Source organism: Orcinus orca, chromosome 20, assembly GCF_937001465.1.
Source record: "Orcinus orca chromosome 20, mOrcOrc1.1, whole genome shotgun sequence".
NCBI lineage: Eukaryota > Metazoa > Chordata > Mammalia > Artiodactyla > Delphinidae > Orcinus > Orcinus orca.
In genome coordinates this window covers 33,907,711-33,932,432 of record NC_064578.1, presented here as the reverse complement: position 1 = coordinate 33,932,432, position 24,722 = coordinate 33,907,711, and the positions used below count along the sequence as shown (strand labels likewise).

Sequence of the window (24,722 nt, the reverse complement as noted above, 5' to 3'; positions counted from 1 at the left end):
TTATAATGCCTGTGCTAAGAACAGTGATAGGGCTGTGCACAGACTTCTGAGGGGGTCGTATCTATAGAGTAGGCACACCTGACTCAGCCCTGATGGAAGCAGAAAGGAAGACGCTCTCAGAAAAGGCTTTGTGGACAGAACACCTGAGCTGTCTTAAAGGATGGCATAAGAAACAGCGTGATGAAAGCGGATTAGTGTTGTTTGAGGGGACTGGAGGCAGGAAGACCGGACAGGAGGCTGCTGAAGTCATTGGGAAGAAAGACAATGAAGCCTGAACTGGAAGAACCCTAGTAATGTCCTGTCACACTTTCTACCATCTCACTCGTGGCCTGTCCTGATTCATGTGCAATGAACTGAAACTGAGAAGTATCTTAAGTCAGTGTCTTAGAGTTTTGACAGATTTATTTTTTTTTTTTATTTTTTTTTTGCGGTACGCGGGCCTCTCACTGTTGTGGCCTCTCCTGTTGCGGAGCACAGGCTCCGGACGCGCAGGCTCAGCGGCCATGGCTCACGGGCCCAGCCACTCCGCGGCATGTGGGATCTTCCCAGACCAGGGCACGAACCCGTGTCCCCTGCATCGGCAGGCGGACTCCTAACCACTGCGCCACCAGGGAAGCCCCTGACAGATTTATTTTTAAAGAATTCTTAGTGGGCATAAACTCATCAGTATACCACTGCCCTACATTCATGAAGTCCTGTAAAGCTGAATTGGTGGTGTCTTACAGCAGTCAAATGTTGTAGTTAAGAACTACTTTCTCACTACAGATAACTCAATTTCGTTTCTTTCTATGGCTGATTAATATTCCATTGTATATATGTGCCACACTCCCCATGAACAGCTGTTAGGTGCAAAGCATTGTGTTAAGTGCTGGGGTGAATACGAAAATGAAAAGGCCATCCTGCCCTTGAGTTGCTTGCAAATCGTAGAGCGGCTTAAAAATCATATCACCCCCTTTTGGTGCAAGAGGCGTGTATTTGAACACCCAGTTTACTCCTTGTCTCACTTGTGCATCTGAGTCAGAGTGGGTAGAATTTAAAATCAGTAAAGCAAGATAGACAAAGGCATAGCTCTGAGCCTTGTCATTCCAAAGGGTGTTTCTAGAACCCCAGCAGCAGCCCCTCAGGTACCACATGGAGGTGAGTTACAGGTCTGGGATCCACACGTGGAACATCAGCTATAACAGGTCAGGGTTTGGAGGCTCTTCTGCAGGTGTTGCATCGTGCTGACCAGGTCACTTTATCCTGCCAGATGCACATATGCTATGTTTCCCCACCCCGGATTCCCATCAGAGCAGAAGTGGAAATTCCAGTTGGGCTGTCAGGGGACTCTGAAAGATCGGACATCTCTGGCTGGGAGAACAGCACTCCTGCAGGGTTTCCTCATCTCCAGCCTTGCTTTCAGGGGCCCTACAGGGAATGAGTGAGTGGGGATTGAGATCCACATCCGCCAAGATGAAGTGTCACTGTTTCAAAGTATCGATATTTAACTGTTATTTAGAGATTCACTTTCCCAAGTATTACTTAGAAATGGAATTTTGGTGCTTAGAAAATGCAGTGTTTTCTCATAACAAAAGCTTGCTTTTTAAAGCCTATCACCATAGCTGAGTAGACCGGATGATTAACATGCTGATCAGGCAGCCAGTGTTTAAGTGCCAGTAGTGTGCTAAGCATCGTGCTGCCATGTGCCAGGAATACAAATTTACAGCCAGGCAGCTCTGGTCTTTCAGGCTGCCCAGTGGCTTGTGCAGGGATCCTTTAGAATCAAAACCCTTAATTGCATCATTTAACTTAAGAAGGTATAAGCACAAATCTGTAAAGAGAGAACTGACCCAAGTTGTGGCTGTAACATGCAGAAGTAGGACAATCCCTACCCAGCTTCCACAGTTAGCAGTTGTCAAATCACAGTCTGTTTTCTTTCATCTATTTCCCTACCCACTCTCCCCTCTCAACTACTGAATATTTTGAAGCAAATCTCAGCTGTCAAAACATTTTCTCTAGATTGGTTCTTTAGGTCAATTTGGTAACAATAAGAAGCAGGGAAATGTTCTGAGCAGGAAAGTCAGGTAAAGAAGTGGAACTTAGTTTCAGAATTCTTCTAAGCCAGATCTTCTTAGGTTTTAAGTGGATGAGAGCTCAGCAAAGGCATGTCTTATGTAGCTTTGAGTCGCCTCTAAGAAATGTTTAGTTGAATATCATACACGCACGAAATGAGTAGGAATAAATTTTAGATACGTTCTTTTCTTTTTAATTAATTAATTTTATTTTTGGCTGTGTCGGGTCTTAGTTGTGGCACATGGGATCTTTCATTGCGGCGCATGGGCTCCAGAGCATGTGAGCTCTGTGGTTGTGGCCCGCGGGCTCAGTAGTTGCAGCGCGCGGGCTTAGTTGCCCCGCTGCATGTGGAATCTTAGTTCCCTGACCAGGGATCGAACCCGCATCCCCTGCATTGGAAGGTGGATTCTTAACCACTGGACAACCAGGGAAGTCCCTAGATACATTCTTGCCAGCAATAAAATGAATATAAACATAGGGATTCCTATGCTACATCTATTAGATAAGCTGTCTTCTTTTTTTTTTTTTTTTAAGAATGTGGTTCAAAATTACAGTTAAATCGTTGCACAAGAAGTTGCTGGAGGATTAAAAATGAGTACAACATTCTGGAAAAGGAGAACAGGAATATGTCACAGTATCTATAGATGTGTTTTTAACCTTTGATCCAGTAAATCTGAGGAAATAAGATAACCAAGTAATCTGAAATATTCCATGCTAGAGGAATGCTTAATAAATTATAATACATTCATTTAATGGAATATTTTACAGCCATTGAAAAGACAGAAAACTTTTGAAACTGGGAAACATTCAGACAACAAAATATACATTACTTTTAGCTTATGTACTGTTTTAGAGTAAAGCTATTTCACTTTTCATAGGTGACTTGAGAATTAAGGTCATATAAATTTATACAACCCATTTTGAGAATGTTAATTGATAAGTTAGGTTCATGTTATTTATTCCCAGGAGAAAAAGTCCCCCTCTTCCTTCAGTCTTTAAGAAATGCTTTATTGCAGTCTTCGGAGAAAGCCAGAAAGCAGCAAGCCTGTCTGCTCCTTAGTCAAGTTCTGGTGGTCATATAAGGGCCTGTTAATAATTCTGGTTAATGAAGTCTCTTCCAAGAAACTGTGTAAGTGTCTAAAAGCAGATTTGTTGTGTGTAAGTGCCTGGTGTCCAAAATGAACTCTTGTTTTAATCTTAGTATGCTGAGCTACTTCTTAACACATTAGATTAAGTTTCAGGGTGAATTTAGTTCAGAATTCCTGAATATTTTTCTGTTCTCTCCAGCTAACTAAGCAACACTTAGAAAATAACCGTGCAGATAGATGGAAACCCGGTGAACAGTGGCACGCTGCACAGTGCCAAGAGGAATCATAATGCCTGTTTGTCCTTCCAGCACTTTATGACTTTTCTTCTACTTACCCACCCCCACCCATGTCCTCTATTCCAAGTGCAAATATCATTTAGTAGGCTTTAACTAAGGAGAGTCACATGAAAATATTTTTCCACACATTTGAGAGTTGGTCGTTTGCTTTTTTTTTTTTTTAAGCCCACCGACAAGGAGCTGAGAGAGACCATAGCGTTGCTGACAGCTCAGCAGACTGCTCTGGAAATCATTGTCAACATGTGCTGCAGTGAAGGTTTGTGACCAGTTCCCATTTAGTTATCCTCCCCTGGACTGGGAGGGCAGCTTCCATGAGGATTATCTCAAATAGTCCAGTTCTGTGTGATCTGCCCTCTTCCCAGATCCCACCGACGATGAATGGGAAGAGCTCTCCAGCAGTGATGAAAGCGACTCATTTATGGAGAATTCCCTCAATGAATGCGGTGGGCAGCTGCTGTCTCCCCTCTGCCTCTCCCATGAGGTTCACACCGCTCTCACCAACTACCTCATCCCGAAGAAGGTAATCTGTTTTCAGTCTAGGCTCGTTCTAGAGCACAGGGAAGGCTGAAGAAAGCTGTTACTTCTGTGTGCAAAAGAAGTGCGCTAATACTGCCAGGTGTGGCTAATTGGTAAGACCTGGGAAACAAAACAATGACCAGCACTGGAGGCGGGCCGTTCAGAATTCCTGAGCACCTCTTTATCAAGCCTGACCATCTCACTTAGAAGTCACATGTTGGGATTTTATAAAGGAATCGTGTGAAAACCCTACTCTTTAACCTTTGCCTTACTTCCTTTTTAAATTTAGATTTTTGAGAAAACTGCCTTTCCAAACAGCACTGCAGTTGACGTGTGTTCCAGGAACCCCAGTTGGAAACCTTTGATTAGAAAGTAAGAACTTTTCTAGTTTCAAAACCATTTGTCATTGTTATTATATGAAATGATGGACCATTCAATGGAAGATGCCGACTCCCCCTTCAGGATCTCTCCCCCTTTGTCCTGTGTATGTTCCCTGGAGAAGTCTGCCCATATGTTCACTAAGACAGGAGAGTGCACGTAGCAGTGTGGTTCACAGTTGCCCCTACTTGGAAACAACCCCAATGTCCATCAGTGGCAGAATGGATAAATAAGTGCTGACATAATCATACAGTAGAATACATACAGCTGAGCTACTTCTTAACACATTAGATTAACACATGCAGCAATAAAAAATCTGAACTAGAACACTGACACTAAACTGTTTCCTTTAGTGATGCATACATAGGTGGTAAACCTGTAAAGAAAAGCAAGGAAATGTCTGCTATAAAAGTCTGGAGAGTGGTGACCTTTGGGGTCAAGGAGGTGGGGCGTGATAGGGAAGGGATAGGTGGGCCGTGAGGGTGCTAGCAGCATTTCTTTTCTTTTTTTTTTAATTGAAGTATAGTTGATTTACAGTGTTGTGTTAGTTTCAGGTGTACAGCAGTGTTTCAGATATATATGTATTCTTTTTCAGATTCTTTTCCCTTATAGGTTATTACCCTATAGTTCTCTGTGTTATACAGTAGGTCCTTGTTGCCTAACTATTTTATATATAGTAGTGTGTGTATGTTAATCCCAAACTCCTGATTTATCCCTCCCCCCCTTTCCCCTTTGGCAACCATAAGTTTGTTTTCTATGTCTGTGGGTCTATTTCTGTTTTGTAAATAAGTTCATTTGTATCTTTTTTTTTTTTTTAGTTTCCACCTATAAGCGATATCATATGACGTTTGTCTTTCTGGCTTAGTTCACTTAGTATGATAATCTCTAGGTCCATCCATGTTACTGCAGGTGGCGTTATTTCATTCTTTTTTATGTCTGAGTAATGTTCCATTGTATAAATACGCCACATCTTCTTTATCCATTCATCTGTCGTTGGACATTTAGGTTGCTTCCATGTCCTTTAAATAGTGCTAGCATTGTTTATTTCCTACCTAGATGCACAGGTGTTTGCTTTGTAAACCGTTATATTTGTTGAGCGCTTTATGTATGTCATATCTCACAATTAAAAATAATTTTAAAGATACTGCCATGCATAGAAATTTTTCTCAAGCAGATTCCATGTGACTCATAAATGCGCTGTGCCTCAGAGGCCTTGAGTGCTCAAGCAGTTTGATGTGGTAGGATTTTTTTTTTTTTTTTTTTTTTTTTTTGCGATACGCGGGCCTCTCACTGTTGTGGCCTCTCCCGTTGCGGAGCACGGGCTCCGGACGCGCAGGCTCAGCGGCCATGGCTCACGGGCCCAGCCGCTCCGCGGCATGTGGAATCTTCCCGGCCCGGGGCACGAACCCGTGTCCCCTGCATTGGCAGGCGGACTCTCCACCACTGCGCCACCAGGGAAGCCTGATCTGGTAGGATTAACAGTTCACTTTACGAATCCTTGCTCACTGCCCTAGACCTCCTTCTGCTTACATATGGTCCCTGTCAGAATCTGACACTTAGTTTCAAGGTCAGTGCTGAATTCTGCTGGGTTACTGTGAGAGGAACAGACAGCATTCTCTCTCTTCCTTTGCAGAATGAGCACTATACAATGCAGAGCCCTCGTGTGTCTCCAGAGCCTTGTCTCCCTCCTGGATGTGGACCATCTGGGAGGACCTGCAGCCCTTCAGACACTTGCACAGCATCTGTCACAACTGCTTTTTTCTCAGCCAGGTAAATATTTAGGCCTTATTGTGAAAAACGACTGGGATGGAGCAGAATTTTGAAGGGCCAGGAACTTGGAGTTTGTAATTATACGGTCTCTCATCCAACCTGCAGAAACCTTTCCCAGACACTAGCAGTCATATATTTATAGTTGCCGGTGGGATAGAGTCAACAAAGTATGCAGGCAGGCCTCTGGGGTATAATTACCTTTTTCATTAAAATTGCTTGCATCCAGTTACGTCAGGACAATCAAGGCTGCATCACAAATATCGTAAATATTAGGGTTCATTAAAATATTTGGGTAATTCTCTATTCCTTAGTTTTCTTCTTAAATATAAAATCGTTTGATTTATATTTGATGGGGTGCTACAGATGTGTATGACAGAATTCACAAGGTTTGAGAGCACATAAAGTGGAAAGCCTCCCTCCTTTTTCTCACACTACCCAGTTCCTCTCCCAGAATTGGTCACTGTGGCCAGTTTCTTGTGTATTCTTCCAGAGAGATTCTCGATACCAAAGTATGTATGTGTATTTTTAAGGCAAATGATAGACTACCGTACACACAGTTCTACACCTTGCTTTTTTTCTAATACATCTCTTTCTTCAAATACCTTTGCATGGTACAAGCTGAATCTTTAAGTTACAGGTATCTGATACAGATTAATTTCATTTGTACGCAGAAACCTAGAGAGATACTGTACATTAGATAGGTGTTCTTTTTTTTTTTTTTAATTTTTACTGGAGTATAGTTGATTTACAGTGTTGTGTAAGTTTCTGCTGTACAGCAAAGTGAATCAGTTATACATATACCCACTGTTTTTTAGATTGTTTTCCCATGTAGGTCATTACAGAGTATTGAGAAGGGTTCCCTGTGTTATATAGTAGGTCCTTATTAGTTATCTATTTTATATATAGTAGTGTGTATATGTCAGTCCCACTCTCCCAGTTTATCCCTCCCCTCCTTCCCCCTGGTAACCATAAGTTTGTTTTCTACATCTGTGACTCTGTTTTGTATATCAGTTCATTTGTATCATTTTTTAGATTCCACATACAAGCAATATCATAGACTATTTGTTAACTGTTCTTTTGAAATGACCTAGCTGTACAGTGTATAATGCATGCTCTTCTAACAGATTGTCATAGTTCACTGTAGTAGAATCTCATTTAACTTCGGCACATTAAACTATAGGAGCTCAAACAAAACCGAGAAAGGAAATAGAGGTATTTTACATAGTAAAGGAAAATTCTTCGTGTTACTCTATCCGGCATGTGTGTCTGGAGTGAGGGTTAATATGGGAGATGTGAATCTGCTCTATTTCTGTGCAAAACTGTTTAACATTTCCCCTTCTCAGACACAGTACTAAGTCCAAGAGCTGAAACTCTTAGAAGATCAAAATATGGTCACTTTTCACTAAATACAAGTTTCTGTATAAGCATTCCTTCAAGAGGCGGTCTCTGATTCTTTAAGACATCTATCTTGCACTCTATGAAGAGGTGCTGTGTATTTAATGGTGCATGTTTTAGAAGTTCTAGATTAATTTTTAAAGATTAAATAAATAAATATTTAGAAACTCATTATATAGTTATCAATATTTGTCCATTAACAGGTGGAGTTTTCAAGTGATCTCACGCTGTGTATTCTTTAGCTGGTGCCGTCATGTGAAAACCACATGCCCAGCCATACCTAAGACAGGATGTTGAACAGGATGTGAGCAGTATTAGCCCCACTCCCGTTCCAAGCCCGTACTGGGCCAGCTCTGGAGCACAGAGGTGACTGGTCATTGTGAGCTGATGACTATAGCTTTATATTTCTCTCCCAGCCTTATAAACCTAACGAGATCTGGCTGGCATGGGGGGCAAGAGGGATGGTTTCCGTCAGCCCAGCAGGATGTCCTGTGGAGGGGTGGCTGGGGGAGACTGCTATTGCTCATGTCCCCTCCCATCCACGCATTCCCATGGGCTCCCTGCAACGGGCAGGGCCAGATAGGGGAGTCCACAGCTAGGCCCCCAGGCGAGCAGGACCTACCCAGACCTCTTAGTGCTTCCAAGACCTGCTTAACCTGAGAGAACCCTGTTTGCCCTAGTTTCACAATTGCCATCTCTTTCCTCTGGGCCATTTCTCCATGAGAGTCCAGTCAAGGTCCCACAAGCCCCATCCCCTGCCAGCATGAAGAGTTTATTTCACTGGAAGTAAGTGCACATATTCTGTGCCTCTGCTTATGCAGAACACACTTAGGTGTGTTTCTCCTAGTTCAGCTGGCTGTTCTTGGTCACTGGTACAGGCTCATTTATTACCTGGAAAGATCATAGGAAAACCATAACAAGCTGAGCCTTAGAGAAATAATGGAAAGTTTCTGAATTGTGAGAAAGTATAATTAAGCACTTAGATTTTTAATAAATTCCAGTTTCCTAGCTATTATAGACATAACCTTTTTATCAGAATGAAATTTTTGATAAAGGATAATTGCTTATACTATTCTAGTATAGTCTTTTCAAATATTTGGGATTTATAAAATAGTATAACCCTGTGAGCTCTACATGGATAATGTGAACTGTTATTGAAGAATTTGGTGGGGAGAATGGGGCTAAATTTCTCTCTTGTGTGTTTGAGAGTTAAATGTATGAGGATCGTACAGCTGTATTGTATTTAACTTGTTTTAGTTTTGCTGCTGAAATACAGTTCTGAATACTTATAAAATTTTTGATACATACCTCCATAGATTTGTGGCTGACATCAGAGATAAAATGAGCAAGTTTTTAGTAGAGTCTGGTCCTTGTGTTCAAAACACCAACATCTTTGTCTCCTTCATTTAAAATATTGATCTTCAAAACATAAGAAATTTTTAGCAATGTTGTATTTGCAGATTGGGTCAGTTTGTCATTTTTTCCATTACGCGGGTTCTAAAATCATTTAGGATTCCCTGCTACCCTAGATTTTGGGGAGCAGAAAGCTCATTTTCATTACAGTTAGAATGGTGGTAGCACCCATTCTGGGATATGGTTTTTATTCCACATCAGAACATTGAAAATCAGTCTGCAGAATTCACCTAAATATAATTTGCTGCTTGATTACTTGTGGGTTGACTATTTACCTACATTTAGGTGTGCTACAAATTCTTAGATGCTGTACAAAGTTGTTGCGGGGAAAGACATTTTGAATCACCTCTTTTGTTTAACTTCTTTTGACATTTACTTAATTTCTTTTGACAATACCACATGTCTTGACCTTTTACTGAGAATTTCTCAGAAAGGCAGAGTTGTTTGAACTTCCTTCCCTAATTTGGATAAATGAACAGAAATGTGAATTAAATAAAAATCATCCAAATTTAGGGAAAATATGAATTTCACGTAATATAAAACAGTAGTGTAGTTTAGATTAGGATTTTGAATCTAAGGTAATTGTTATTTTCCTAAGAATAGAGGATAGAAAAAAAATTGGTTCTGAGATGTGTTCTAGTTTGTATCAAGTTAGTTCTGCATAACATGGTTTAATAGTTTTATGTGCAGCTGACAGATTTCCAGGACTACACTTACAGCTTTAATCAAATATAAGTTACTTTTCAGAGCCAGTATGGTGACTTTTGGAAGTTTAATAGTAACAATTTTATACCAATTTTTGAGGGCCTGTTAGGTACTAGGTTTTATGAGCTAGGCATTTATTACTCCACCTGCCTGATGGGGACGCTGAGATTTAGAGGTTTAGGAACTTTTTTCAGGGGGGTTCCTTCTTTTAACAACTATTTATTTATTGACTTACTTTATGCCTTGCGCTGTTCCAGGTCCAAGGTATACAGGCATAAACAAGATAGGCAAGGCCGCCATGCTCATGGAGCTTGCATTTTCATATAAATAAAGGTTTAAGGTCATTTTTGCTAGGAAGGAAAAACATAAAAGCAGAATGGTATGAGGTGTCGCACTAGTTAGTATGGAAAGGCCCCTTTGAGGAGCTAACACTTGGGCTGAGACCAAAATGAGAGGTCACATAATGTCAAAGGCTGGATCCTGTCCCTGGTCTGTCTGATCCTAAAGTATCCTAGTATCTGTTCTGTGATACTTACAGGAATTCCCTACCTCTGTGCATAACATATATCTGAAAATGAGAGAGCCGAAAGATAAGACAAGCCTTAATTCCAGTCTTTGCAGAAGCTGCCTTGCTCTCATGCGGCCCAGAAAGGGGCATCAGAATCTCTATTTGGCCAAGGACACCACAGAGGAGAAGGACACAGTGTCTCCTGCTGTATAACAAATCACCCCAAAACTTGCTGGCTTAAAACAGCAGTAATCGTATGCTATTTCTCATGGTTTCTGTGGGTCAGGGATTTAGAAAGGGTCCAGCGGAGATGGTTTTCTCTACCCCATGATGTCTAGGCCAGTGTGTCTCAACTGGCAGCAGTTTTTGCCCCCCGAGGACTTTTGTCAATGTCTGGAGACCTTTTCTGTTGTTACAATTTGGGGGTTGCTGCTGGTATCTAGAGGGTAGAGGCCAGAGATGTTGTTAAATATCCTAGTGCCCAGGCGACTCCACATGCACCACAAAGAATGATCTGGTCCAAAATGTCCATAGTGCTGAAGTTGAGAAACCCTAGCCTAGGGCCTCTGCTGGAAGACTGGGAGCCAGAATCATCTGAGGCCTATTCACTCACATGTCTGGTAGTTGGTTTGGGGCTGTCAGCCAGAACACCCACCTCTGACCCCTTCATGTGACCTGGGCTTCCATAATATGGTGGCTGGGTTCCAAGGGCGAGAGTTGAGAGAGAGGAGAGGGCAAAGGCATGTGAGTCAGGTGGAAGTCATGCCTTTTACCACTTAGCCTGTCACTTTCACATGTTGTCCTGGTTGGAGAAGCCACAAAGTCCCACCCAGGTTCAAGGGGAGGGGAAATAGACTCCACAGTCTTTATGGGAAGTGGCAAGGTTCTGCAAGATCATGCAGAACTGGAAATACTCTTGTGGCTATTTTTTTCTATTTTAAATCAATTTATTGGGTTTTTAAAAAAAACACATTTATTTATTTATTTGTTTTTTTATTTTTGGCTGTGTTGGGGCTTCGCTGCTGCACACGGGCTTTCTGTAGTTGCAGCGAGTGGGGCTACTCTTCGTTGCGGTGCGCGGGCTTCTCATTGCAGTGGCTTCTTTTGTTGCGGAGCATGGGCTCAGGGCACGCAGGTTTCAGTAGTTGTGGCTTGTGGGCTCTACAGCGCAGGCTCAGTAGTTGTGGCGCACGGGCTTAGTTGCTCCGCGGCATGTGGGATCTTCCCAGACCAGGGCTCGAACCCGTGTCCCCTGCATTGGCAGGCGGATTCTTAACCACTGCGCCACCAGGGAAGCCCTGTTGTGGCTATTTTTGGAAAATATAACCTATCACACCACATCAATTGCTTTCCCTTCCACCAAAGGGGTTAGGGAGCCAGCTCACCTAGGCGGTCCTCACTCTCCTATATGGCTGTGTTAGCATAATTGTTTATTGCTGTTGTTCTGTTTATCCTGTGTGGGAAGAAGGGACAATAAGAAAAGAGTAAAAATGAGCAAGAGTGAGAAGGGGAAGCTGGGTCAGTAAAAACTACAGGAGCCACTGAAAACCAGAGGCATAGTGGCCTGGCCCTGCACAAGCAACACTTCTTGGCTGGGCAGTGGGCTTGGGTTGGCGAGGAGGCACTCTGACTTGGGAGATGACTCTACCCTATGTCTGCCCAGCACCGTGATAGCAATCTGTGAAAAGCTGAATTCAGTCTACAAAGGTTAACTCAGGCTTATCACGTGCTACAGTGTGAGTTAAATGAAAATCCAGCATCTACAAGTCAAGGACTCTCAGGACTATCCTGATTATTTCAATCGTGGTCATCTTTCCGACTCAAATATGCAGTTCACAGGGAGCTGTGAAGTGGAAGTTTGGGCTTAAATATCAAATGTTTTTAATATTGTAGCATATATTAACATTTAACATGCTTTATTTTGACTCTTTTTCTATAAATAACTCTTCTTAGAGAAAGACAAAAACAAATTTATATTTCACTTTTGTGTTTTAGATTTTGCTAAGCATGTTGACTTTTTAGAAGCTATAAGTAGTGCCTTGAGGGCCCTTTTGCAAACGGTGGCCTCCAAGAACATTCCTCAGGTAAGGTTTTAAAATTTTTTTGTGGAACTAGCCAAGATTCTGTATTATGGAGGCAAAATTTATTGCTTAACTGTTTTTAAGTATTTATTTCTATTGAAAGAGTAATGCATGATCCTCGTAAAGTGGAAACAAAAGTACCGAAAGTATAAAAGTAAAATCTTTTCCTTCTCCCCACCACCCCCACCCGCAAAACATACACAGTTTTTTAGTTGATATAATGTGTTTGGCATTTGTGTTGTAAGTATTTTCTCTGGAAATCATTTGTCTTTTTTAAAACATTTTATGACAGAAATGTATAGGCATGTTCTCCAGGTCCTCCACAGTGATCTGTCTGCACCTCTGTGATAGGTGCCTTATCACGTTTATTTTTTACTTTTTATGAAGGAAATTTTCAAACATTTCTAAAGGCAGAGGTAATAGTATTGCTACCTGAACGCATTATCACCAAGTGTCAACAAGTTGCCAACATCTTGCCACTCTTGTTTCTCTCACTTCCCCTACATTTTGGTTTTAGCTTCTTGGAATAGTTAAAGCAAATCATGTTATTTCACCCATGAGTGTTTTATTGTGTGCTTCATATGTGTCGGTGACAGAAAATGAACTTTTAAAAATCTTAACCGCAATACCATTATCCCAAACCCCCAAATCAACAGGTGTTTTAAAATTATCATTCGATATGCAGTCTGAGTTCAGTTTCCCCTGATGACTTTTTAAATGTTTTTTTTTTCAATTGGTTTGTTCAAATCAGCATCTAAGTAGGATGCATGTATTGTTCTTAGTTGGTATTTTGGTCTCTTAAATACATATATTTTAACGGGGTTAGTGAGATTGAATTCGCATACCATACAGTTCACCCATTTAAAGTATACAATTCAGTAGTTTTTAGTATACTGACAGATTCTTAAATCTCTGAATTTATAACATTTCCCCTGCCTGCCCGCCATTCCCCATACTATTTATTCATCGAAGAAGCTATCGGGTTTCCCTGGTGGCGCAGTGGTTGAGAATCCGCCTGCCAATGCAGGGGACACGGGTTCGAGCCCTGGTCCAGGAAGATCCCACATGCCGTGGAGCAACTAAGCCCGCGCACCACAACTGCTGAGCCTGCACTCTAGAGCCCGCGAGCCACAATTACTGAGCCCATGAGCCACAACTACTGAGCCCGAATGCCCAGAGCCTGTGCTCTGCAACAAGATAAGCCACCACAATGAGAAAGCCGTGCACTGCAATGAAGAGTAGCCCCTGCTGGCCGCAACCAGAGAAGAGCCCGCGCACACCCAAAAATAAAGACCCAATGCAGCCAAAAATAAAAAATAAATAAAGTAATTAAATTTTTTTTAAAACCCAGAAAACGCCATAATATTAAAAAGAAGAAGAAGAATAAGAAGCTGTCATCTGTCCTAAAGAATTTTCCCCATTCTCAGATATGGCTGCTTTAACAATGTTACTATTTAACAGGTCCCTCTGTCTCCCATATTGCCTATAAATTGGGAGCTAGGTCTAGAGCCTTAATTAGATTCAGGATCAGATCGTTTAGGCAAAAATAATTCACAGTGCTGTATGTATATTCTACTTTATATCACAAATCACATATTGTTGTAAAATAGTGATGTTAAGATTAATCAATGGATTCACTTGTAGCAACCAGTGATTTTTGTTGTATAGATCCACTATTTTGCAAACCACTATAGGGTTTGCAAAATGGAGATATCCTAATTTTGTCATTCCTTTTAAAGCATTTATTAGCTGTGATTCCTCTATAAATAAAAACTTCCTATTTCATCAATTAGTTGGTAACTTTGAAATAAATTTCATACTAAAAAAGATAGGGTATGATTCTCCCTCCCCCCACCCCACCCTTTTTTCTAGAATAATGAGTTCATGTCCTAGCAGTCTCTAAAAATAACCACTTTTTTAAACCATCATTAAAAACTCATTATTAATTATTTACCCTACAGAATATAGTTAATAATTTCAAAATAATGGTGTTATTACTAACAATAACACTACTGAATGCAGTTTAAGATTTCTTTGTGATTCTTCATGTCCTTAGGGAAAAAAATCCCTCTAGGACTATACGAATTACTGTGTTTTAAAGTTGCTTGAAAAGTTCTCTTTGTGGCTTGTTATAAAGTTAGCTTCAGTTGTTTCAGCTTTTATTAAAGCATTTTTTGTTTGCTTTAATTTTTAAATTATATAAAATATTTACACAGTTTCAGAGTTAAAACTGAAACAAGATATATTCAGAGAAAAATATGGTATATACATACTATGGAATAGTATTCAGCTATAAAGAAGAATGAAATTCTGATACATGCTACTGCATGGATGAACCTGGAAGACATTATGCTAAATGAAAGACACAAAAGGACAAGTATTGTATGAATCCTCTTATGAGGGACCTAGAGTAGTTAAATTTGTGGGACAGAAAGTAGAACAGTGGTTACCAGGGGTTGGGGTAAGGGTGGGGTGTGTGGGGAGACATTGTTTAATGGGTACAGGGTTGCAGTATGGAACAATGAAGAAGTTCTGGGGATGAACGGTGGTGTTGCACCAACCGGTTGCACAACAGTGTGAATGTACTGTACTTACTACCACTGAACTGTACTTTTAAATATGGTTGAAATGGTAAGTTTTACGTATATTTTATCCCCAAAAAGAATATATATATGTATATATTTAGAGAGGTCTAGCCTCTGTCCCTTTGCCCCTGTTCTTTCCTTTGTGCTGTTGGTAATCATCCTTTTTGGTTTTTTAATTTATCATTCTGTTGTTCTTTTTTGGAAAACATAAGCAAAATATGTATGTATTTGTATTTCAGTCCTTTTCTTTCTTTTTTTTTTTTTTTGCGGTATGCGGGCCTCTCACTGTTGTGGGCTCTCCCGTGGCGGAGCACAGGCTCTGGACGCACAGGCTCAGCGGCGTGGCTCACGGGCCCAGCCGCTCCGCGGCATGTGGGATCCTCCCAGACCGGGGCACGAACCCGTGTCCCTGCATCAGCAGGCGGACTCTCAACCACTGCACCACCAGGGAAGCCCCACTCCTTTCCTTAAAAGTAGTGCTTCTGTACTTTGCTCTTCTCCCTTATTAATCACCATAGACATGTTTCTCATTTCTTTTTTACAGCTTCATATCACTCCATTGTGTACATATTCCATATTCAACATGTCTGCATCGATGGATATTGTAGTTGTTTCCAATCTTTTGCTATTACAAATAGAACTGCAGTGAATAGCCTTTTTACAGAAGTTCTGTTGTGTTTATTGCCATTGTGTCTTTGGGATCGATTCCTAGAATTGGGCTTGCCGGCTCAGAGAACAGATGGATTTGTAGCTTTGCTCTGGGTATTGCTGTAGTCCCCTCCTTAGAGTCTGAGGCGTTTCGAATCTCCACCAGCAGCGTTTGAGAGTGCCTGTTCTGCCAGAGCCTCACCAGAAGAATATGTTGTCAAAATGTTGGATTTTAAGTGGTCTGATGGGTGAGAAATTATATCTCAATTTTAATTTGCATTTCTCTTACTGTGAGGAGGTTGGACATCTTTTCATGTGTTTTAAGGGCCTTTGCATTTCTTTTTCTGTAACTTTTCCCATCTTTTGCCAATTTTGCTATCGGGTCTGTGGTCTTTTTCCTCTGTGTGTATAAGGGCAAATCCTGGGGCTTTGCCCCCAGTCTACTGAAACAGAAACTCTGGGGAGGGGCCCAGAGATGTCTGTGTTTTAACAAGTTCTCTAGGTGATTGTCACGCACTCTGAAGTTTGAGAGCTACAGTTCTAAACCGTCCTCACTGCTTCCTTTCTAAAATCCTCCAGTTCTGAGTACCATGTCACTAGACCACACCACCCCACCTCTCTTGGTTACAGTCACCCACCACCCCCAAGGGCGCCCCTCGTTCCTTGAAGATTCCTGCTGTTGGTTTCTGTTACTTTTCACTGGTCCCGTCATGATTCTAGGTGATTTCAGAATCCACGTGGATGCTCTTCCCAGGAACCTGGCTTCGCAGTTCTTCCGCCTCCCTTCCTCTGGTGGCCTGTCTTCCTTCCGTCCTTAGTCATTGCATGGCCACACCTCTAGAGCAGTGCTAACCCAGACTTGGCCCTGTTCCAGAGTTTAATGGGAAGTCTCTGGTGTTTTACTGTTAAATATAGCACATGATGTTGGCCTCTAATACATACTCTTTAAATATTTTCTCTTTGTATATTTGAGAATTTTTTTCAAGAACGTAACTTCTAAAGAAAAAAGAAAGAACATAACTTCTGACCCTCAGTTTCTATGAAAGGGAAAGTGACATTTGCACTCTTGTGATACCTGTGTCCACGTGTGTGTTCAAATCAGCTTAAAATGAAAATTATCACTACTTGGTGGAAGCACTATATAATTTAATGGGTTTTACAATCTTTATTAATTTACCATAACACACAAATCTCAGAGTCAGTTCTTACCTTGTATAGATTTCAGCCCATTTTTATTAAAGCTGTATGGTCCTATTTATATTTTTTATGATCAACGTTGAAAAGAAATGAGAATCTCTTTGGTCTGTGTACCTCTGAATGAAAGTCTTCAAATGAGACAAATAGGATCTGAAGGTTCTTTTACAGGCTTACAGCCATGGGATAGAAAAAGTGGTGACAGTGACATGAGCAGGCCTCGTCCTAGTTCAGAGTTACCAACGTTATTAATGAGTGATTAGAATATGTAATAACTTCTCCACCGAGAGTTTGTGTCACTTGTAGCATCCTGCCTCTTGTAGAAGAGACTCCTGCCAATCCCGTTGCACATGCTGTTGGAATTGGCTGAGTTTAACGTGCTAAATACTGTCTCCTTCTCTTTCAACAGTGCATGACTCCCGACCAGCTGTTGACACTATGCAGAGCAGGCATCCATAGTAGTAATGTTGGGGTGAGGGTGAATGTGGTTAGTATTTTAGGAATCACTGGCAGCGTCCTAGCCAAAGAAGATGGTACACTTGACACTCTTAAGGTAAAAACAATATGCTTCCAACCTAAATCATCAAATCATTAGAAATGGGAGAAGAGTGACTATTGGTGTGGGATTTTAAAAACTTCTGTGGACTTCATGAGAAGAAATCATATCGAGAAGTTGCTTACTGGGGACTTCTCTGGTGGTCCAGTGGTTAAGACTCCAAGCTTCCAATGCAGGGGGTATGGGTTTGCTCCCTGGTCAGGGAACTAAAATCCCGCCTGCCGTGCGGCACAGCCAAAAAATAAAACTAAAAAATATATATATATATATTGCAAGAAAAAGAAAAGTTGCTTACTAAGGTATATTATTAAAACATACCCTTTGGCTTAATCTAACTCCATGAATCAGATAGGTACTTGAAGAGTTGTCACATTTTGCCATTTAACTTTACTCCGGAGATGTTTTATCAAAAATAAATTTGTCTTCAGTGGAAGGCCAGGGTTCAGAGTTGTTCAAGATGCCTCTGCCTTTGCTGTTGCGTTAAATGTGTACATGTTGTATTCTCCTCCTGGTGAAGGAACAGTCCAGACAGCTTCCTCAGCACACCAGGCTGTAGTGCATTCTGCACAAAGCCACCCAGTTCATCCTAAGACCTCTCATAAATTTTAAGCAGCAACTCTGGTAGTGCCAGCACACTAGGAACTCACTCAGCATGTTTGCTTCCAGCACTTTATCTCAACAAGTTGCTTAGGAACTGCACTGCCAGAGATATAGCCTAGTAACTAAAAGAACAGTAATAGTAAAATTACCCTTTGTTGTGCTAATCATCATTGCTGAAGTGTAGATTGCTGATAATGGATTATAAACTGATTATTATAAAGTATTTTCTTAACTTGCTAAGAGCTAAACAATGTGACTGGTATTTTTTAGAAGCTTATTTTGAAATGGTGATACATGCATATAGCAAAATATTTAGGAAAGTAGAAAAGAATCTATAGTGCAAAGACACATCTCCACTCCTAAACATCCGGTCCCCCAGTTCCACTCTAGAGAGGCAGCCACTGTTACCCATCTCTTCTGTGTCATTCCAGGGATTTTGATTATATATAGACACCAAGTGAGAGAGCATGGCTGTGTGGCTCTGTACGTGTACACATATACCGATGAGCATGTGTAGGTATAATCACTTCCCACCCCTTTAGACTGTAAGGTCCAAGGTCCACTTTAGGGGAACAGCGAGTTTTTCTCAGGCATAACATAAGATTTCTAAAATATTTTTATTTAGTCACATTTTCAAGCATGAAGAAAAGTAGAAAGTACAGTAAATTTTTGTATAGCCATCAAGCGTATTTAAGAATTACTAGTTTTCTATCATATATACTTCAAGTAGTTGCTCTGCTGAGTGTGTTAAAGACATCCTGGTATTTTGCCCCTATGGGTTCAGTAGGCATATCTTAACAAGAGGGACACTCTCTTATATAACCACCATTATGCTGTACACAATTAACAGTTATTTCTTAATATGTCTAATACCTGGTCCATATTCAGAACTTTCCAGTTGTTCCAAAAATATCTATTTGTGGATGGTTTGTTTAAACCAGGATCTAAGTCAAGTCTACATGTTGTGCCTGTTTGGGGGTCTTCTAAGCCTCTCTTCATCTAGAGCCGTGCTCCTTCTTGCGCCACCTCCCAACCCCTGTTTTCTCCTCAGCTCCTGGGTTGGTTGTGGTTCGTAATGTTCAGCTTCTGGATTTGTCTGATTGCTTCCTTGTGACGTTACGTTTGTTCCTTTATCCTCTGAATCTCCCGCAAGATGGAAGTTAGATCTAAAAGCTAGGTTCGATTCAGATTAATCTTTTCAGTAAAACTACTTCGTAGGTGATGCTGTATATTTCATGTTGTATGATAAGATACTAAATTTAAATACTATCCTAGAGGTTATCTAGACCACTTATATTCAGATGAGAAAATTGAGGCCCAGCGTGGGTAACGGAACTGTCCCGGAGTCACCCCGTTATTTATGGTAGAGCTGGAGTTTGGACTCAGCATTTCTTAAATTTATTTTATTTTATTTTATTTATTTTATTTTTGGCTGTGTTGGGTCTTCGTTGCTGTGCGCGGGCTTTTCTCTGGTTGCGGTGAGCGGGGGCTACTCTTTGTTGCGATGTGCAGCCTTCTCATTGCGGTGGCTTCTCTTGTTGTGGAGCACGGGGCTCTAGGCGCGTGGGCTTCAGTAGTTGTGGCTTGTGGGCTCTAGAGCGCAGGCTCAGTAGCTCAGTAGCTGTGGTGCATGGGCTTAGTTGCTCCGCGGCATGTGGGATCTTCCCAGACCAGGGCTCGAACCCGTGTCCTCTGCATTGGCAGGCAGAGTCTCAACCACTGTGCCACCAGGGAAGCCCTGGACTCAGCATTTCCACTCTCCCACCCGTAATACAGATGTGCACATCGCCCTTAAGACATAAAGTGTGAAGCAGAACAGCCAAAATAAAATAACTTTACTCTTAAACAATTCTTTGCAGGTAGGGAATGGTCTGTTCATTAGCTAGCTAATTGTGAAAGAAATGGGTAGATGTTAAAAATCATCACAGTGGTGCAAAATAAGATTATGTGCTCTTTAGTTTTTTAATTGTCTTAGAGTGTTTTTCATGTAATTTAAAAAGCAGGGGCTTCCCTGCTGGCGCAGTGGTTAAGAATCCGCCTGCCAATGCAGGGGACGTGGATTCAAGCCCTAGGCCGGGAAGATCCCACGTGCTGTGGAGCAACTAGGCCCGTTCGCCACAACTGCTGAGCCTGCGCTCTAGAGCCCGTGAGCTGCAACTACTGAGCCCGTGTGCCACAACTACTGAAGCTCACGCACCTAGACCCCGTGCTCTGCAACAAGAGAAGCCACTGCAATGAGAAGCCCACGCACTGCAACGAAGAGTAGCCCCCACTCGCCACAACTAGAGAAAGCCCGCGCATAGCAATGAAGACCCAACGCAGCCATAAATAAATAAATTAATTAATTAATTTAAAAAAATTTTTAAAAAAGGGTTTTTTGTTACAGATAATATTTATATGCATTTTGACACCATGGGAAAAGCCTTTTTGACGGAGATAGAAAGGAAATTTTAATAACTTCCAATATCTGTCTTTCATATATCATTTATGGATCTTAATTCATTTTATTTAGGAATATAAACTCTACGATTTTAAATTTATCTTGCTTATGTTATACTTGGTATTTTTATAAATATGTGTTGCCTTTGATCTTTTTAAAGTTTAAATTTTTCCCTAGCATTTATTTATTTATTTATTTATTTATGGGCCACACCGCATGGCTGTGGGATCTTAGTTCCTCAACCAGGGATCACACCCACGCCCCCTGCAGTGGAAGTACAGAGTCTTAACTGGACTGCCAGGAAAGTCCCTCCCTAGCATTTTTATGTAAAATTTTATGCGTGAATTGTTGTCACCTTTAGAGTTAGTACTTATTTCGAAAGCTGACTCAGGATGTTGGATGATAACTGTGTTTTGTTGTCTCCAGACCATCGGGTGCTTTCTGCTTGAGGTTGCCACCAAAGATCCCTCCCTTGTAGTAGCAGGAGAGGCTTTGGATGCCCTCTTTGATGTTTTTGCAGATGGTAAGGAAGCTGAAAGGGCCTCAGTTCAAATTAAATTGTTATCTGCTCTGAAGGAATTCCAGCCAGTCTTCAAAATGAAGGTATGTAGCATTTTATTTAGAAATGCTGAAGTCTCAGCGTTCTGTGGGAGGCGGGTGTGTGTGGTTCCCTCCGTGCAATCTCAGTGATTCATATAGCACTCCATCCCCAGTTCTGTGTAAACGCTTGTTGGCTGAGTCAGGGCTCAGTCTCCCTTTCTGTTGAATCACTGTGACGTGAGCCAAAATGGTGTCGACACGTTCCTGTTTCTGCAGCGGTTTAGAAATGTTAACAGTGCTTATGTGTAAGCACTACAGTCTGGCCTGCAAAGCACTTTCATAGACATGTTAAATTTATTTTATATCATGTAATGCATTATAGGCTGATTTCATTGTTACGAATATTTCCCTTTGGTGCTCTGAAAAAAAGGCAAACAAACTCCAAGTTGGCCTCTAATGGAGAACGTAGCTACCTTCATTTACCCTTTTATTGATTGATTGATTGACTGATTCATCAGAAGCATCAAAGCTAACTTTGAGTCAAAAAAATAATGTTCAAAAACTGTTTTAGTGGTTGGGGGAAGGCAATCAGAAATTTTAAAAACAGCGTTTGATCACATGTCCACGAATGTAAGTTTATCAATTCTCCTCTTATCTAAATCTCTATTTCATTTTGAGAAATAAAAATATTTGTATTTTTTGCTTTTACATTTTAAATTAAACTTTTGCTTTTAAAGCTTTGTCAAGAGAATAGAGGCTTTAATGGAAAAGTAGCTTACTTTTGTTGCTTTCCAATACGTGTTTCTTTTCTCTAACAAGCTTCTAAGGCAGAATTCAGTTCCTGTGGCCAGAGCTCTGTGATAAGTTTTTAGGTGAATGTGATTGTATGTTTAGAAATTTAAACTTTTTGAATTTTTTTAAGGCATAAAAAATAGTTTTCTTTTGCAGAAGAAAAAAATAGCACATGCCGTGCACATTCTGTGTCACAGTTACATCAGTATTAGTTTAGGAACATTAATAATTGGTTTGTTTTTAACATTTTCATGTTTTGGCATCCCACATTTAAAAATGTAGTGATAGTGGCTGACACTTACTGAGTTAAGCTTCACCAGTAGGTGACTTTAGTCTTGAGGGGGGAAAATTGATCAGTTTACTCTTAATTATGCTTTGTTTAAGCCTGTAGTATTGTTTGTTTCTTTGTCTGGGTTTTGTTTTGTTTTGAGATGTAATTGACATATAGTGTCAGTTTTAGGTATACAACATAATAATTTGATATATGTATCTATTGCAAAATGATTACCGCAATAAGTTTAGTTAACATTCATCACCACACATAGTTACAAATTTTTTTCTTGTAATGAAAACTTATAAGACCTACTCTCTTAGTCACTTTCAGATATATAGTACAGTGTTGTTAACTGTCATCACCTTGCTATACATTACATCCCCAGGACTTATTTCTCTTATACAGTTGATCCTTGAATAACACGGGGCAGATCCACTTAAATACACAGATTTTCTTCCGTGGTAAATACTACAGTACTGCATCATCCGCAGTTGGTTGAATCCGTGGCCAACAGTAAACTTATTCCCAGGTTTTTGACTGGGGGGTGGGGAGTTGACGCCCTAACCACTGCATTGTTCAGGGGTCAGCGGGAACCGAAGTGTGTACCTTTTGACCACCTTCACCCATTTTACCCACCCCGATCCCAAAGACCTAGTGTTTATTTTTTAAGCAGTGAGAAGTTTTATTCCCACCTGTTCCCTGTCTCATGGGTAACCAAATTGAATGGTGTTTCTCTAAGCAAAGACAAATGCACCTTAGTATTTTCCCCCTTCATTATCCAAAAGGTAGTATAATATATTCACATTCCTGTCCTTTTTGTGCTTTTATTTAACACTGTCTCCTAGAGACATTTCCATACCAGTACGTGGAGGGTGTCCACATTGTTCTTAAAGATCACAGGCCCTTTAAACTTCTGAAAAAGCAGTCTGCATGGTAAGGAGAAAATGTCCCCTTTCCCTGCAGCTGCAAGGAAAGCAGATGCAGTTGAGTCATCAGACTGTGTAGAAGCGAATGCTTAGAGAGCAGTGATGTAAACTGTGAACTAGGAAAGTAACCCCTAACCTCTGGAATGTCCATTGTTCTGATTGATTTTCCTACTTAATATGCCTTGCAGTGATGGTGATATTTAATTGTTTTTCTTTTCTCAAAGCTATAAAGCCCTGATGAAATTTCTCTGTTAGCCAGAACGGCAGCATGTAGTTTTTTATATGAAGCTCCTTTGTGAATGAAGCCACAGTTGCATTAAAGGCTGTTTGGTATATATTTAGCCCCAAATTGCATCTAAACACAATACAATGCATTTTACCAAAAAACTTCTTTAGAGCAGCTGTCCTCAAAAGTGTCCTGTATCCACAGCGCCAGCATCACCTGGTAACTTGTTACAAATGCAAATTCTCAGGCCCAGCTCCAGACCTACTGAAAATCAGAAACTGTGTGGATAGGCCCACCAGTCTGGTTTTTAACAAGCCTTCCAGATGCTAAAATTTCAGAACCATGGCTCTGGATTAGAGGTGAGGTATAGTTCACATACCATACAACTCATTCTTTTAAAGTCTACAATTCAGTTGTTCTTGTAACTATCAGTTAAAAGGTGCACAATCTTAATTTATCTTTATTATGGCTAATGTACTGTGTTCCATCACCTTGGAAGTGAAAATGTTTCACCAAAATCTGACTGCTGTTTGTTCTAAAAATAAATACACCACAAATTAAATGCTTTCTTATTTAAAGGAATTAGTGATATATACCAAATCACATATGATATATTTTTGGCAGATACGGAAAGAAGGGAGAGCTAAATACAGTCCAGATCAGCTGTGTGTTCTTGACAACGTGAAGATGAACTTGAGAAGGTTTGTCGCTTATCAAGAAACTGTTGAGAAAAAACTGACTACTTGAAAGAGACCAGTCCTCGTCTCAGAGCGTTCAAAGCTGAAGAATACTAGAGGGTTTCCTTTCAGTGTGTGTGTTCCTGAAAGTCATTTTTTAATGCCTGTACACTAATTTGAAGTTCATAAAAACTCCAGAACCTATCAGAAACTCTTAAAAGCTCTGGGATCTGTGTGGCATTTCTAGTGCTCTCAGAAATGTTTCCAGCATATTTTAATCACTGGAAACACGAAGAGTGGAAACACAAGGAAATCTCAGGTGCTTCTTCACGAGCAGTGAAGACACTTCCAAACAATCATGTTTTCCTTGAATTTTGCAAAAAAGGAAAATCCGAAGCATTGCTTGGCTGCTCTTTTAAGCCATTATCATTTTATATTAGCTAAATCTTTAACTGAAATATGAAGACAAGCTTTATAAATTTTTTTTGGTATGAAGTATATCAATTATGCTTACCTTTTGTGAAGAGGGGAGTGAGTTGGAGTCATACACCACTATTTAGCAGACTATACTACTAGCTAATGAGCTCATGAGGTCATCGTCGTCCTCTGTACAAAAGGATCTGATCGGATACTGCTTTGGAACATCACTCCTTATTTAATTGGAATTTAAATGGAATCAGAATTGGAAGAATATGTTTTTTAATAAATAACTTTTTAATTGAAAGCTTTGTGTCTTGGAAGATCTTTTTTAAAATATCAGATAATCCTATTACTGCGTGTTTGCTTGCTAATGGATCTTGCTTTGAATATATGTGTGCTATTAAAAACAAGACTTTATACCAAGAATCTCCAGCATTACTGTCAATGTCCTTGAGGTAGTACGGTGACAGGTGGAGCAAAGGGAGGGAGCTTCAGTGCACATCATTGTCGGAGTGGGGCCCCTGGACCGGGTCTGTTGTCTGTCTATTTGCCTGATCAGAGGAGTTGTTGGAGATTTGAAAATTTACCTACTGTAGATCTCAGTTGACCTGTTAAAAGGCCCAATACCCAGCACAGGACTTA

General features: G+C 40.6%; 1 protein-coding gene across 3 annotated transcripts in view; it reads left to right on the top strand.

The window, feature by feature from the left end:
* Positions 1 to 24,384, top strand: part of HEATR3 (HEAT repeat containing 3) — a 36,737-nt gene extending 12,353 nt beyond the window's left edge. For 2 of the 3 annotated variants that reach the window (XM_004264882.3, XM_033418895.2), the window contains 8 exons: positions 3,602 to 3,692; positions 3,799 to 3,956; positions 4,242 to 4,324; positions 5,964 to 6,100; positions 12,117 to 12,205; positions 17,039 to 17,182; positions 20,652 to 20,828; positions 23,608 to 24,384. In XM_004264882.3, the coding sequence (XP_004264930.1) occupies positions 3,602 to 3,692; positions 3,799 to 3,956; positions 4,242 to 4,324; positions 5,964 to 6,100; positions 12,117 to 12,205; positions 17,039 to 17,182; positions 20,652 to 20,828; positions 23,608 to 23,730 (1,002 nt within the window). In that variant the 3' untranslated portion in view covers positions 23,731 to 24,384. The remainder of the gene's footprint in view (positions 1 to 3,601; positions 3,693 to 3,798; positions 3,957 to 4,241; positions 4,325 to 5,963; positions 6,101 to 12,116; positions 12,206 to 17,038; positions 17,183 to 20,651; positions 20,829 to 23,607) is intronic. The other variant, XM_033418894.2, reaches the window with a different exon arrangement.
* Positions 24,385 to 24,722: the final 338 nt, after the last annotated feature.